At 44.1% G+C, this 16,840-nt stretch overlaps 1 protein-coding gene across 8 annotated transcripts in view; it reads right to left on the reverse strand.

The window, feature by feature from the left end:
• Positions 1-3,141: 3,141 nt before the first annotated feature.
• Positions 3,142-16,840, reverse strand: part of IKZF2 (IKAROS family zinc finger 2) — a 139,874-nt gene continuing 126,175 nt past the window's right edge. For all 8 annotated transcript variants that reach the window (XM_075933947.1, XM_075933950.1, XM_075933946.1 and 5 more), the window contains one exon: positions 3,142-15,286. In XM_075933947.1, the coding sequence (XP_075790062.1) occupies positions 14,562-15,286 (725 nt within the window). In that variant the 3' untranslated portion in view covers positions 3,142-14,561. The remainder of the gene's footprint in view (positions 15,287-16,840) is intronic.

The raw sequence follows: 16,840 nt of genomic DNA on the forward strand, positions 1-16,840 counted from the left end.
TGAACTCTGTGATGAGTACAGCTCTGAGACTCCTGCCTCTAGTGAAGAAGAAGGCCATGTGGTGGGACACACTGAGCCTCTGAGGCTGAACATGATCCACCAGAAAACATGATTATTTTGGGTTCAAACAAGAAAACAGTTGGAAACGCTTTTGCATTGTAATAGCCTTTCTGGAGAAGCAGGGATGGTGCCACTTTTAAGACAACTGAAAACCCAACCCTTGGTTACCTGGAAAAATAAACAACACAGAACAAGATTCAGCCATACAGACTTAATTTCCTAATGCCTAACACAAGGCTCGTTAGCAGGGTTGTCTGGCCACTTTGCTTTTTAGCTATTGTCAAGGAAGGCATCGGAAAAGGACGTTATTACACCATTATTTGAACCTTAGCAACACATTTATGCTAAGAAGTGTAATTGTATACTGTCCTTAAGGCCTTGATAGTAGACTCCCATAAGCCCTTGAAAACCTGCATGCAATCTCCTTCATGCATAGAAAAATTAAATCTCATCAGGCTTAACAGTCATCCATCAGTCTGTTTTTTTCTCTCTCCCCCTAAGCTTTTACAACCTGCTCCAAAGCCCATCAAAGTCAATGGGAGATCACGGACTCCAATAGCCTTTTGAACAGGGCCCCATCTTGCCGCTCTCTCCTTTGCCATCTTGTAACAGTTTGATGTGACTTGTCTTTCAGCTGGGAGGGTAACCGTTAAGTAAAAAGATGTCCGGGAAGTACAACATTCCCTGTATCTTGGAATATTTCCAAGTGAAAACCAGTAACTAACAGTAATGGATACACTACAGGGAAGAAAGATGGAAAAAACGTACTAAAGTAAATGTAAGTGTGTGTCTGAGACAATCACCGCCAGCAGCACTTAACATACCAATTCTTGCCAGTGATGCTCAGAACCGTTACCCTTATGATGGCAATGATGAGCTACCTAAGGAGCGAGGAATGCGGTTTTAGTCATGGAACTACTATTTTATAAGAGCCTTAAAGCAACCCACAACTTTTGGAGTTTCCTGGTGGGTTTTAATTGTGTTTTAAAAACGTTTATTTGAAAGGGAATTTAGTGCTCGTGAAAGCTACTAGATTGAGAAGAGAAATGCAAAGTGCTCCACTTAGGAAGGAACAATCAGTTCCATACATACAAGATGGGAAGCGACTGTCTAGGAAGGAGCATGGCGGAAAGGGATCTAGGGGTCATAGTGGACCACAAGTTGAATATGAGTCAACAGTGTGATGCTGTTGCAAAAAAAGCAAATATGATTCTAGGTTGTATCAACAGGTGTGTTGTAAGCAAAACTCGTGAAGTCATTCTGCCGCTCTACTCTGCACTAGTTAGGCCTCAGCTGGAGTACTGTGTCCAGTTCTGGGCGCCACATTTCAAGAAAGATGTGGAGAAATTTGAAAGGGTACAGAGAAGAGCGACAAGAAGGATTAAAGGTTTAGAGAACATGACCTATGAAGCCAGGCTTCATGAACTGGGCTTGTTTAGTTTGGAAAAAAGAAGATTAAGGGGGGACATGATAGCGGTTTTCAAATATCTAAAAGGGTGTCACAACGAGGAAGGAGAAAATTTGTTCCTCTTGGTTACTGAGGACAGGACAAGGAGTAATGGGCTTAAAGTGCAGCACGGGAGGTTTAGATTGGACATTAGGAAAAAATTCCTAACTGTCAGGGTGGTCAAATATTGGAATAAATTGCCAAGGGAGGTGGTGGAATCTCCCTCTCTGGAGATATTTAAGAACAGGTTAGATAGACATCTGTCAGAGATGGTGTAGACGGAGCTTGGTCCTGCCTTGAGGGCGGGGGGCTGGACTCGATGACCTCTCGAGGTCCCTTCCAGTCCTATTATTCTATGATTCTATGACAGCTCTGAAAACCAACGTCCTTTATTATCATTATCAAGAGGGGATAAGGAACAGATAGAGGCAAGTCAAGCTTCCCCACAAAACCAACCTGGAAGAAGCATGCCTGGCTGTTGGAGTAATTCCACCTTCAAATCCATCCAATCAAAGGGCTCCTGAGTGAGGGTGCTAAATATGGTGACTAAACTGAATGTGGGTCCAATTGGAGCTGGACTAAAACTCATGGACGCTGCCAGCCAAATGACAATTGTCAGCGGTCAGCCAGCCTTCGCTTTCAGAGCAACAAGAATGATTAAAGGTCTAGAGAACATGACCTATGAAGGAAGGCTGAAAGAATTGGGTTTGTTTAGTTTAGAAAAGAGAAGACTGAGGGGGGATACGATAGCCATTTTCAAGTATCTAAAAGGGTGTCATAAGGAGGAGGGAGAAAACTTGTTCATCTTGGCCTCTGAGGATAGAACAAGAAGCAATGGGCTTAAACGGCAGCAAGGGAGGTTTAGGTTGGACATTAGGAAAAAGTTCCTAAGTGTCAGGGTAGTTAAACACTGGAATAAATTGCCCAGGGAGGTTGTGGAATCCCCATCTCTGGAGATATTTAAGAGTAGGTTAGATAAATGTCTATCAGGGATGGTCTAGACAGTATTTGGTCCTGCCATGGGGGAGAGGACTGGACTCGATGACCTCTCGAGATCCCTTCCACTACTAGTATTCTAGTCAACTGTTGATCTCCTTTAAATAAGGAGCCAAACTTCTATGAACTGAAGTCAATGAAAAGATTAACCTTGGCTCTAATGGACGTTGGAAAAGGCTTCTAGTTACCAATATCAATCAATCCAGTCTTCAGGTTTTCTCTAATTGGAAAGAATTCTGATACAATAGTTAATATGATTTGCCATTATATGTAATGATGATTCCGACTACCTAGTTATTCAGCTATTGATGTTTTCAATGGCATGAGAAATGTACATGAACACCAATGTCACCAGAAAGTTTGTATGGAAAACCCTTTCATGTCAGAAGTTTATTTTTATTGGTAAAATATTAAATAATATACAGAATTAAAAACTGCACTTACACTTCAGAGAAGAAATAAGTCTTGGACAAATTATATGCTTGTTCCTGAGATTCCCTACATTTATTCCAGTAGCTGTGCACTCAGACATTAAAAACTTTTATAATATAATCCTTTTCACAAAGTATTACAAAGTTTCTGCAGCTTCTTTTATTATACACACATACAGACTCGCACTCTCACATGGCTGTACACCATTCGCACACATATGATGGAACCCGATTATGCACTAACGGGAAGAAAAAGAAAACACAAGTCCCATATTTTAGCCTGCAGTGGCAAAACTGTTGAGCCAGGGTATATAGATTTGCATGAGAGTGGTTCACGGGTACCATGGCTGAAGGGATGTTTCAGAACTTCGGCCGAAGGGGCATGTTCCCAAATCCACTGAAGGCAGCAGGAAGATCCGCAGTGACTTTGAATTAGGCCGCAACGCTGATGTTTAGAGGTTTTTCGTTTGAGTTATACGTTGCTGCACAGAACTGCAACTCAACCTGGAGGAAAGCTGTGATTGGCCATATTACTTAACTGGTTTGCCTCTTCCTAAATGACAGATGTCACATTCAACTCTAGAGGAATCAACTCCACAGAAGTGATTGAAGGTGCATTCATGTGCACCAAGCTTCAGGGTCAGATTCTGATGCCCCCCCTCCACTCAGCTGCTTCTTGCTCCAGGAGCGATCCCATTGGCCTTAACAATGGGCGACCCATTGTGGCGTAAGGGGTACTCGAAATGCCTCCGGTATCAGAATCTGGCTCTAGAAGTATGAACAGGAACCTGGGGAGCTCACCAGGGTGAAGATGTTTCGCTTTTTTTTATTATTTTTTATTTATTATTAACTCAAAAGTGTCTTGGCAACAATTCTGACAATCGCTTGGAGCACAATTAACTCCAACTGCCTTTGCTATTATTGTGAGGAAGTATCTTAAATAAAAATGTGAAGTGACCAAAATGGCTTACTGTGCATGCACTGTAATGGCCTGTCCAAGAACTCTGAGGGATTTATTTTTTATTATTATCAGGTACCTAAATACATATTTACAGAACAGTGGCCTCAGTCTACTGGGAAATAGACCTTTAACATACTTAGATATAAATATGTATGATATGTAAAACAAGCCCCCTTTACACCTATGTAAGACGACAACTTTAAAGAAGCTCTTCAGGTCTCTCAGGTAGATATGGTCACAAATCCTTGCACTTCTTAAACAGGCAACTCTCTCACCAGAATCCATGGGAGTCTGCCTTAGTCAAGAGGTGAGGAGCTGATCCAAAGTCCACCATGAAGGCCCAGAGGATCCTTTCCATTGATGAGGCTTTGGAACAGGCCCCAAGTGTTTTATAACTGTCCACACTAAGTGCTTTTCTTAAGAAAAACTGTATTTAAATAGGACCAAGAGAAATAGAAACAATAAAACACATGGCTACAGTTCAAACCATTTGTACGTGTTTTGATGTCAAACCAAAGCAGGGAATAAAGAACAGGCTTTTAGCCTTAGCTTTTCCTCTCTCGCCTTTTGGCAGTCTGTAATTATTTGAATCTTCTCCTTTATAGGATTTCAGATAGAGAACGTTGGTGTTTTTTAAATTTGTGTTGAGTGAGGAAAGAAAAACTGCTGAACAATTTAAAAGTGTCAGGGAAAATATTGCACTTGAACAGAAAAATAACCCAAAAATGTTTTCTCCTTTTTTTTTTTTTTTTAAACTGAGTAATGTAAGCAATCTTCTATGTTTGCAAGAAGCACGTTCTAAAAGCAAGCAACAAGGGTGATTCTGAGGTCAGGGACCTCAACCCTGGAATATACCAGTAGCAAAACTTTTTTTAAAGCATTTTCTTGAAAAAGGAAAAAAATTATATGACTTTACTTTACAATTTTAAATCTTTCTAAACATTTGCATTAAAAGTCTCCAGTCTCTCATAAAAAGATATACATTTTAGGGAAAAAATTACAACCCCAAAATAAAACGGACTAAAAAGGAAGGCAAATATACAGTATTACAAGTACATAGTAGTGGAGTCATCTCTTTAGGTACCCTAGTTTTGAAAGTGTAACAAAGATTCTGTACCTTAATATTTTTTCTCTCAAATATTTTCCCCTCTGTTTTAATATAAAACTACACTTGAGTACAAAAATATGTAAACAGCCTGTACAGCCAATGAACAAACAGGAAAAAAAACAAACTATCAAAGCTATGGGAGCTAAGAGCTGACCCAGTGTTCAAGCTAAGAGAAGGAGGAGAGAAAGAGAAAACAATAAAGAAAACTTTGCTACATAAAACAGGAAGTGAAGATGTTCAAGCTCTGAGAATGCTTGATAATTAGTCAAATAATGGATCACAGTTTCAGAAGTCTGAACCACTACAAAAATAACCCAAAGTCCTTCCCTTGTTACCGTGTGTTCAGAAATGAACATCCATTTCCAGTAAGTAATGTCAAATCTCAGTAAGTGCATAGTAAGGGATTCAGTAACCTCTGCCCCTCTACAAAACTTTTCTTACTTTGACACTTGGAGGTAAAACTAAATGGCTCAATTCCCTGCAAAATGGCTCCTTAGTACCTACTATGGAGTCATGCGCTCGATTCTGCTTTTGCAGTGGGCCTACATATTTTACAGTTGATTCACAATGAAAAGAAGCCTACTAGTCATTCCTGGATGGGGTGAAGTCTAGGTCACAAATTTAAATGAATACATATTTACCATAGAACCTCACAAATTTGTATTACTGAGACCGACAGAGAGATTGAACCTTACCCGTTAGCAAATAAGGCTCTTATCCAATAAAAGAAATTAAGCACCTGCTGAACTTTAGTCCTTTAATCAGGTGGGCCAATGGACTTGAGTGAGACTGCTTGAGTGCTTAAAGTTAAGCACGCGATGAAATGTTTTGTTGGACTGAGGCATATAGGTTTCATCCAAAACCCACTGGAGTCAAAAGGAGTCTTTTCAGTGGCTTCAATCAACTAAGTTTTGAACTGGGTTTGAACTGAGCATCAGGCCTTCCCCCACCTTCCATCTACACAAAAATTGTGCTAATCTGGGCTCAGACTCCTAGACCTAGAGCCATGTGGTGGTAAAGGGGGCCACCCCTGAATCAAATCAGGATCCAGGATTCAAGCCCCATTGCTTTGCAGCGTAGATGCAATTCCACCGGACTCACCCGCCGGGAGTATGCCAAAATATTCCACAATCCAATGAGCTGATGTTCTTTGTCCTCTGGCCAATCAAGTCTGGTAGACAGTCAAGCTTTCCCCACACTGAACCATGAACGCTGATAATCATGCAATGTAGAGGCTGGAGCTCCAGACTGAGATCCAGGGATCAACAATTTCTAGCCTGGTTTTACAAATGAGTGTAGACACACGAGCCCTCAAGTAACAAAATCAGAGTTTACTCACTCGAGTTCTATTAACCCCGGGCTTACATTGCAGTGTAGACCTAACCAATCCATTCTGGCTTAGGCCTTAAGTGAACAAATTGATCTAAAAAGAGCCAAAACTCCTCCGAACAGGCTTTGAGAATTTAACTTGACAGCTGTCATTTACTTGGGACTTCATAATGCCTCAGACTGTGCTAGTACATAGCCTGTAATTTTTTAATAAAAACACTGAAGGCTTACATAATAACAGGCTTCACTGCACCAACCTATTACATCTTTGTTGACAGAGAAAGAATCCTTTGTCTGCAAATGTGCAGATGCGCTTGGCTCTAGGGCATGTTTGAAAGGGAAAGACCCCGTATGAGGATAGAGAATGGTGAACGGATGGAATGCCGGCATGAGATTACTCCTATTCGCCCCTGTAAGACTGAGTGAATGGACACAGGCAAGAACATTTCCACGGACACCAACTGAAAGAGTGTAGCAGTTTAGCCATCTATAAAGGTATTGTTTTGTGGTTATGCTGGACTAGAGTTAATCGCACAGCATGGAGAAAAGTTAGCATATTACCACCTCATGAGCCTATGATGCTCATTTCATATCCTACGCGACTAATATTGGAAAAGAAATACCCGTCCAGGAAGGGTGATGCATGAAGTCAGTGGACACCAAATAATAATCTTTTTATAAGGTACTAGAGGAAAATTCTTCATGCAATGTAAGGGCTCTACTTTACATTCCAGGAGAGGCAAAATAATTGCTATGGGCAAAGTCTTTTATTTATTTATCTCCCACCCAACTCCTGTGAGCATGGGGGGTCCAGACCACAGGAGAGCCCCTGTATTGGTTCCAAAAGGGGCCTGTTATGCTTAGGCACATGGAGGGATTTGGGAAAGAGCCAGGGTGGATCAGCAGGCTACATGCTTCTAATGGGAATTGCCAGCCCTTTGGAAGGGGGTGAGGATGTACATGGGGGCTGCAGATCCCGTAGCTGTGGAAAGCGCTATAGTCTGGCAAAAGGATTGCTGCCCCCCTGGCCTCACTCACTTCAGTTATTCAGGCTACGTGCTGGGACCAGAATCCAACCCCCTGGCAATTCAGGGTAAACTGGTGGGTCAGACCAAGTCACCAGTCCCATAAGGCGAGCACCAAAAAATACTGCCATGTCCCACAAAGTGTTTTGCTCAGACAACCCCAAAGAGGACACACAGCTCCATCTGGCTGGAGTAACCAAGCACATTCCAGAATGCCTTTCACAGATTAGTTTAGCTTTTCTCTCTCATCTTATCTGAGAAATCGCCATAGCACTGGTACCACAGTAACAAGCTTCTCCTCTCCCCCCCCCCCCCCCCGCTTTTTTTGTATTTTTTTTTAAGTTAAGTCAACTTTTGCCATGATAGATTACTTTAACATCTGATCTTGTTCTGCCACACTGTGTTAGGCTGGGCAATGCAGCCCTGAAATACACACAGGAATAGATTCTCAAGTCTGCTCACTTGGGGCATGTCCACACTCACAAGAAGATCGACATTCTGGAGGTCGATCTTCTAGCGTTCAATTTAGCAGGCCTAGGATAGGCCCCTAAAATTGAATGTTAAGGGCAGCACCCACCAGCGGCCAGTACGCCTCCTTCTGTGAGGAGTAAGGGAAGCCAACGGGAGCTTGTGCTCCCATCAGCCTCCTGCTGTGTGGATGTCGCCACGTACGCTGTCTCCTAGAGTTACATACCTTAAGCCAACCTGCCTAGTCTAGTATAGACCAGGCATACGTGCCGTGGGCTGTTGAGAAGACAGGAAGGTGGTATTAAATCATCTTTCTGCCCCAAATCCTTCAGGGGGGCAGGTGGGAGCTTTTTCAGCCCCTGGCACTGTTTAGAGCAGCAACAGAACCGTTTCTAAATTACAGCCCTTACCATGGCCCCAAAGGTGTTGCCTGCCTGCCAGAGATTGCTGGAGCATGTTGTGACCCATATAATTCCACATCCCTTCCCATGACCGGGTGGTATAGAACCAGCTATGCTGCTCCGGGGTTTTCCTATTCAAAGGGAAACCCCAGTTGACTAGGTAAGCCAGCTTCCTCTGTTCCACTAGGTAACATTAGTGTTTTTCAAAAATGCATTCAGAAGGGCCTTGATGTGAAAGATCAGCCTTCAAAATGCATTTGAAAAAAGGCACATCTGCAATAAAATGTATTTGATACGACACAGCGCATATACGGTTTCAGAATCAGAAATCTCCAGCTGCTCTGTGCAGCATATCATCACTGATGTTAACTTGTTTAAAAATAAGACCATATAAAACTAAAGATAAAGGACAAGACACAGCCAGTTTCATCTCAATTTTGCAAGCGTCTTATCTTGGCCACTCTGCTAACAAAGTTACCCTTCTTCCTGGAGATCTTAATGAAATGACAAGAAATAGTTGCTTCAAAGAAGTGAGGTAAAAGGAAGTTAACTAAGGAACCTTAGAATTGCTACTCAGGCCCGTAGTTCAAGTGATCAGCTTGGAAATCTCCCGCCGCGCCCCCCCGCCCCAGCATCCATGAGGAAAGTGCAGAAGGCTCACACAAAAGCCCAGTTTCAAACGAATGCATTTCATGCAGATGTGAGCTTGCAAAGCAATGAACATTCCAGCCTCTGCCCAGCAAAATGCGTGTTTAAAACAGCAAATGGGAGAGTTAAACAAATGTTAAACTTCTGTACTTGGTGGTGTATAAACTCTGTTTACAGAGCAAGTTTTGTGACTGGTGTCCTAATGTTAGAGACGCTAATACTGCAGGTAAGAGTCAGGCTGACTTATAGAAACAGGTTCTCTAAGAGGAGTCCAATTCAGGTTGATGCTTAGACATTTTCTTTCACATTACTTGATCGAGGGAAGCACTTTTTCAGGAGAATTAAATTGCTTTAATTTCCTTCAGTTCACGATAAAGAGCTGGTTTCATAGAAAAAAAATCCTATATATTTAGCTGGGGATTCTTAACTCAATGAAAAGGGCTTTGGCTGTAAAACTCATTAGCCAGAATGATAAGAAACCTATCTAAAGCTCTAGGCAAATCAAAACCAAAGCTAAGCAGCTGCATCTGTATTTAAAATTAAGAGTTGCACCTTTTGAGTATGTCTACACAGTGGAGATATTTCAGGATACTGAGGAATCCTGAAATAGTTACCCCGTGTCTTAGAAACGCGCCCATTATTTCGAAATATTTTTCAAAATAACGGGCGCACTATTTCGCCATCACTGGAAACCTTGTTGCACGAGGTTTAAGGGATGGCTCAAAATAGCCTATTTCAAAACAGACTCGTAAGTTTTGTGTGCTGTGTAGATGCCCCATTTTAGACCAAGTCTGAATCTAGCTTTTCCCTTTAAAAATCCAGGGAAAGCGATTAGTGGCAGGGACATTTTGAAGGAAGCTATTTGTAAGCAAATATGGGAAATGCTCACAGAAAGCAAATTCTGAATTTGTAAACACAAGTATCGGAACTGAATTTTGAGTCAAAGATTTGGGCACATCCTGCGTGTCTAGCCAGATTTTAGCACGTACTTTGAACCAACAACTAGTAAACAATAGCAAATATACTTGGAGCAAAGAATTCTGCTAGTGAATAATCCACTTACTGTGGAAACTTCTTAGTAAAGGGTTTTGACTAACCAATGAATTTGATGAAGTCAATAGCTGCTTGTAGAAATCTGCCAACAGCAAGAGAGAAACATTTGTCATCTGAGGTCCCAATCCTGCAAGCTCCTCTTTGGGAGCAGACCCATAAGTTTACACAGAGCCCCACCGCCATCTCTATTGATTTGAGCTGGGTACGCAAGTTTGCACAACAAGGGTCTACATGATTGACTGTGAATGGCTCTCTCCACTGTAATCCCCCAGAGTCCTACATTTGCTGATTATGCTACAATAAGAATTAGCCCAAACTTTTACTCAAAACTTGACCTGAATTTAAACCATTCCACCCTACCCCACCCTTGAGAGATAAACAAAGTACAAGAACCAGACAATGACAATACCAACGAATGCCCCTTGCCACTTCCCGGTTGGGACCTAGCTAGGAACGGCAACTGTCAGAAGGGGCTGACTCCAAATATGTGGTTTGTCCTGCCCAAGATGTCCTGAGCCTCTCCGTGGCATTGGGGTAGTTCTATGCCATGGGCCACTCCTGGCGAGATGGAGATCCCTCCACGATGGCTTCCGCAGAGGCAGCACTGGGGGTGTCTCTCTCAAAGCTGCACTGACCCACCAAGTGATTCTTGGCTGGTACCACATGAACTTCCTTGACTGTGAAGAGGTGGGGAAAGGAAGGAAAGTGGACAAGGGAAACACTGGCTCCAACAGTTCTTAAAGGAGAGTGCAGTTCGGATTCGCTCACACGCAGGGGCAGCGGGATCGTCCCAATCTGCTCCCTTCCAGCGCCAGGCATTTGCACTCCCTTAGAGGCTCAGCAATGGGTTTGCCCCTCCCCTGCCACACGCGCTGGCTCACGCAGGCCTTCTCTCAATGCCTTGCCGTGCGTCTCACCATCCTCAGCCAGGGGCTAGGGACCCGGAGAAGCTTTTATTGCACAGACTGTTCTCCAAGCAGCTGGGCCGAATTCCTGGTCACCTCTGAAGAGAGAGGAAACCAGGCCACCGCCAAGGAAAATCCACATGGCACCAGGGGACCTCACAGGGAGCATCCAAATTGTCCCATCGAAGTTAGGGTGTGACTTGCACAGAAGAAGCAGGACACAGACCCTGTCATGAGGGAAACCACACGGACCTTACATTGCACGCAAAGGTGGGGACCCCCACATGAAATCCCTTTGTCAAGATACTGCCTCCCTCCGCACAATGGGGACATGGTTGCTTCTGGAGCTATGCCTTGAGGGTCGTGCCCAAACTGTGCCCCTCCACCCTCACCCCAGATAGGGTGGTTTTCAAAGTATGAACAAGAGAAAGCTGTAGGGCTCACCGCTAACTTGATCAGGGCCACCTCTTGCAAGGTTGGGTTTTCCTGGGGAAGAAGTCACCAAATACAGACCTTCCCCGAGCCTGTCCCCACTCTTAACAGCTACTGAGAAGGACGGGGAAGAGGAAGAGCTGTGCTTCTATTCCACATGTGGCCAAGAACAGTTCCCTTCTCTTCCTTTTGATAGAGGGGAATATTTGCCCTTTAATAACTATCCTTGCATCAAAGAATGTTCAGGGGTCACGAGCTGGAGATTAGCGACTTTCATTGAGCTGGGCACAAGAGAAAGGGAAAAATAGAGGCAGCTAGTCTTGCCTGAGTTTCATCTGTCTCAAAATTAACAAGGGCAGAAGGAAGAAAAAAAAAGTCAGGGTCTCTTGATCTGTCTCTCCAAAGTCCATACTTCCCCCTTCCCCCCCCCCCCCCCTCGTGATAGCTCTCACATTATCTAAGGAGGCATTTCTACCCATACTGTATTGTAATTAATAGGCTACTGCTAAACTTTACCAGCACCTACTTAATAGCGTTTCAGTGCCGGGAACCAGTCAGCCAGTCATCTAGCCGTGATCTACGGCACCCTTTCTAAAAACAGATCCCAGCTGCCAAGTGCGTCACCATAAAAAGTTTTCAATTAGTACCACTCCGCTCCTGCTGTCAAATGCTTCAGGATGGGCAAGGTAAGGGGGAAAAAAAAAAAAAGACTGAAATGAGCAAATGGGGATTCAGTAAGGCCTCATCCTGCAATTGTGTATGCACTTAAGTAACTTTATTCGTGCAAAATGTTCTCTCTCAATTCATCGAGGCTCCTCCTGTGCCAAAAAGTTGACACACTTGTGTAAGCATTTCCAGGTTCATGCTCTAGTTTGCTTTTGGTAGAGCACTCAAGCCCATCTAAAGGATATTTGACGGGGGCTCCAGTCCTGTACTGGCAGAAAAAAGAACAGGAAAAAAAGCCTTTGCCCTGTTCTTGCTTAGTCTGTACCTACATGGCTCGATTGCACCAGCCTCTTTTTTCCCCTGCCGTGAAATGAGAAAGTGTCAATAATACCAAATGAAACTAACCTTTGCGCCTCTAGTTCACGTGTCCATTGTCCTAAAGTACAGAGTAAATCAAATCAAATTAGCAACTCGTTTTCCTCCAGGGGTTTTTCATACTCTATGGCTATGTCTAGACTGCAGGCGGATCTTTCGAAAGAAAAATCCGCTTTTTCGAAAGAGAGCACCCAGCGAGTCTGGATGCTCTCTTTCGAAGACGGCCTCTTTACATTGAAGAACGCCTTCTTTCGAAAGAGGAACTTTCGAAAGAAGGCGTTCTTCCTCGTGAAATGAGGTTTACCGCCATCGAAAGAAAAGCCGCGTTCTTTCGAAATAATTTCGAAAGAACGCGGCTTGAGTCTGGACGCAGGGGAAGTTTTTTCGGGAAAAGGCTACTTTTCCCGAAAAAACCCCTGAGTCTGGACACGGCCTATGAGAGCGGAGGCTGTACATCTGTGGCGTCCACCCAGTTCTGAAGCAGTAGCTATTAGAGTGGCTCCTGCTACAGCAAACTAGCCCCGTTATTCTGAAAATGTAAATAATTTTGTGAGCCAAGGAGCCACACTCAACCGGCCAAATAGCCACATGTAGCTAGCGGCCAGCATGTTGCACACCACGGCTGTACATCAAGATCTGCAAGGGCTTCTCTCTCTCTCAAAAAAAAATGGAAGATACTAATCAGGATAATTCCTAGTCACTGATTCATTAACTCACAAAGCAAAAGATTCACTGGAGAGATGGCCAACCCTGGCCAGATTCTGAGCTGGTGTAGCTCAGAGTAGATGCACCGAAGTCAATGGAGTTATGAGGAATTGAATGCCAGCCGATGAACTGGTCACCACTGTTGTTTTCTCCCATGCGTACGCCACCTGCAGCTGAGAGGCTAGTCCCGTAGATGATCACACAAGAAAGCTTTTGCTATACATGTTTTCAGCTCCATGGATAGGGGGCGGAGCAGAGGTGACAGCTGCCCCAAGGCCCAATGATGTAAAAGGGCCTGGGGTTCCTGGCCACAATGGCAACAGCTAGAGCCCTAGGCCCTTTGGATCACTGCTGAAGTCCCAGGTGGCATACAGCGGGATGCACTGAAAGGCTGGTGGGGGGAAGGCTAGCTGCCAGCCCTGCCCCTTCTGCCCAATGTCCTGCCCCTTCTGGGGACCCAGACCCAGACCCAGACCCATCCCTTCCCCTCCACACCTTGCCCAGGGCTGGCCAATTCTGTCAGCCATCCTCTATACTACCAGCACATCTGTGCTTTTATAATGTGCAATGTTAAAAGCCTGCTTCTTTTAGAACTGTGGCTGAATCTCGTCAGATTCACTCCTAGGCTACCTACTGACCTAGAAGCTAGGTTAAAAATGTTATTTGTAAATTATTACAAAAAAAAAAAGGTGTGACCAAGTAGAAGAAGGTGTATGCCTACTGGGGAGTCTCTACGAAGCCAGTGACTCAACACAATTACGAAATAACAACAAATTAACAATTCTAAAAAAAAAAAAATGTGCTTCATAATTTAAGTAAAACAACATCACAAAGTCTCAAACTTACCACAGGAGGCCCCAAGACTTATGAAACTAAAGCTCTTGTTATGTGGTACAGTGTTACACATACTTGTTGTACACATTCCAGTAAACACAGAAGCCATGGGCATAGCTCACCCTAGGAAGTGATTTTGCAAGGAATAGTGACTTTGATTTGTGCTCCTCAATCCCTAAAACAAAAACAGCTCTGCTTTAAAAAAAAAAAATTGTTCATTCTGTAGAATTCAGTTCCCCACACCTGCTATTGTCCCACCCGTAGCTATACATTTGAAAGGGCTCACCTCTGAAATGTTTCTATCTATTTGCCTGAAATTATTCATTTACCAGTGAGGGGCAACTCATGATGTTAAAGCACCTACTGGAGTTGAGTGAAACCCAACGTATGACATGATGTACAGCTAACTGGGACTGAAATGGACTGCCTTTCAAATTCCCACAAATAGGCAAAACAGACTCCCCAAAAAAATAAAGACAGCAACACCACAAAACTCTCTCATCCTTTCCCTTTCTTCCTTCCATTCTTACACCAGGCAGAGTGACTGAGGTTGGGTTCATACAATAAGGTTAATAATAATAATTAAACAACAGCAACAAACAACAACCACAAATTAAAAAAAACACAGGTGGGCCAGTGAAACGTGGGATTGTAAGTGCAGTAGTTCTTCATGTGCAGTTCTTCTACTTCATAAGAGTCCCCTTTGGATGAGAAGGCCTAGTGGAATGTATGTTCCCCTCGGACAATATGCGAGGAGAACTCATAGCGGTCCTGGCTTCTATACCCACAGATGTTGCATTCTAAAGGGTCCCGGTAGCCATGACAACCCATGTGGATGGTGTACATGACGTGGTCTAGGAAAAGAACGCGACAGTGCTCACACTTAAAGGCTCTGATTTGCTCCCCTTCTCCATTGAAGACCTTGTAGATATCCTTTAAAGAGCCCTTAGAAGTCTTTGTGGCATCCAAAGCCTGGGTGTCCTCCTTCATGTAAGCTGGGCTTTGCTTCCTCTTGGGATTTAAGGCAGGGTTTCCTTGGTAGGACTGGCGGTCTTCATGGCTGCTCTCTGAGTCAGTAGAATCCAGGCAGCTATTGCTGGGGGAGGCCTCTCTTTCCTGGGGTCGACTCTTTGGTCTGATGAGGGAGATGGGGCCATCCATGTTGTTTTCATGACTGTCAGCTGTTTCCCTGCTAATGGGCCTTTCTATCCGGTTCGGATGATAGACCTGAGCGTAAGCTGAGCTGATGACCGGGGCCACCTCTGCCATTGTGCTTGGCGGGTGCTGTATCAGGGGGTGAAGTGCATCAGCTCCAAGGTAGGTGATTGCATTGTTGATGGCTTGGTCCATCATGTGAGACTGCATCAGCTCAGCCTCCTTCTCGTAGGTTAAGTTCATATCAAAGTGGATATCTGGATAGCCGAATCTCATGAGCTTTTCACCTAAAGGCAAGAACAAAGTGGGTGAGGGAAAAATAAAAGTCACCTGCACATGCGACTGAAATAGAGAAGAAAAAACAAGCCCTGTGTAAAGCATCATGTTTAAGGCAACCATCTTATCTTCTCTGATCTCCTGTATATCACAGGTCACTAATATGCCACCCAACCATCCCCACACCAAGCCCAACCACCACAATCACACGAAGGTATTGCAGCCATCCAGGGAATAAACGGGGGTGAACCACAGGCAAAATACAGGAGAGACCAAGATGCACTAGCGCGTAGGCCTTTGAAACGATAGGGAAAGGGTTAAGTAAGATATATTCAGATCTCCCTAGCAGGTGATCTCTGCTCCACGCAGCAGAAGAAAGCAAAACTCCCCTGAGATCTCTTTCCATCTGACCTGAGGGAAAATTCCTTCCCCCACACAGCAAGCATTTAGGCTCTAAATGCGTAAGAAAGAGCCACCTGGAAACATAAAAAGAATGCTCCATACTACCTCAGACCACCACCTAGCCCCTTCCGTGTCCATCTCTGAGGCTTCCAAGGAGCAAGCAACAATCAAAAACAAAAATCAAAAAACCAACCCAAACCCACAGAATGCACTGGAGAAAAAAAAAAACATCACTGCCCCCTATAGAGACCCAGTGTGGGTTCCTGACCTGAGGGTGCAATTCACGCCCAGGCAGAAAGGCAGCACCAAGTACCATTCAAGTGCCACTTAAGACCTAGAAACCAAAAATAGAGATGATGGGTGCGTCTACACTGCACCGTTATTTTGAGATCGCTAGCGTTATTTCGAAATAACAATGCGAGCATCTATACAGCCATTCCGTTATTTTGAAATAATTTCAAAATGATGGCTTATTCCGAAATCAGTAAACCTGATTCTACGAGGAATAATGCCTCTTCCAAAATAGCAATTTCGAAGTAAGGCGTGTATAGAGGCTCCACTGCCGCTATTTCGAAATAGCCCCTCCCCAGGGCCATTCTAAGGAATTCCTCCTGGGGCTCTAAATCGAGACAGAATGTCTACATTAGGGGAGCCTGCCTCGGACTCATTTTGAGGCTTCCCTGCAGCGTAGACATGCTATTTCAGAATAACCATTCCAGAATAGCTTATTTCGAAATAGCCGTGCAGAGTGGATGTACCGTATGTCAGTCCTCTGCCCAGGGTTGGAATTGGTCCCTGAGTGTGGGCACTCTTGAGTCTTATCTCTAGATAAGCCTGTTATTGGTAGAATTCCAGACTTGCTGGAAACTGACGGATGATGTTCTCTGTGCCCCAAAAGAGGAAATAGGGGACCAGCTCCTCGGCTAAGGGAAAACAATGCAAGCCCATGATTTCAATGGAGCTACACACATTTATACCACCTGACTAATAGGCCCCCAAAAGGGGTTTTCTTTTTCAGTGTAAGATTAAATCTGCCATGGTGCAGAGGCACCAGCATGAGACACCCAACATGGCTTGCATCTCACCGTGGGGCTGTCACCTATGGCCATATAGGGACCGAACAAACGAGCAGTCCCCCAAGAGTGCTGATGCAGTGGCCTGTA

This window comes from Pelodiscus sinensis, chromosome 7 (assembly GCF_049634645.1).
Source record: "Pelodiscus sinensis isolate JC-2024 chromosome 7, ASM4963464v1, whole genome shotgun sequence".
Taxonomy (NCBI): Eukaryota; Metazoa; Chordata; order Testudines; family Trionychidae; genus Pelodiscus; species Pelodiscus sinensis.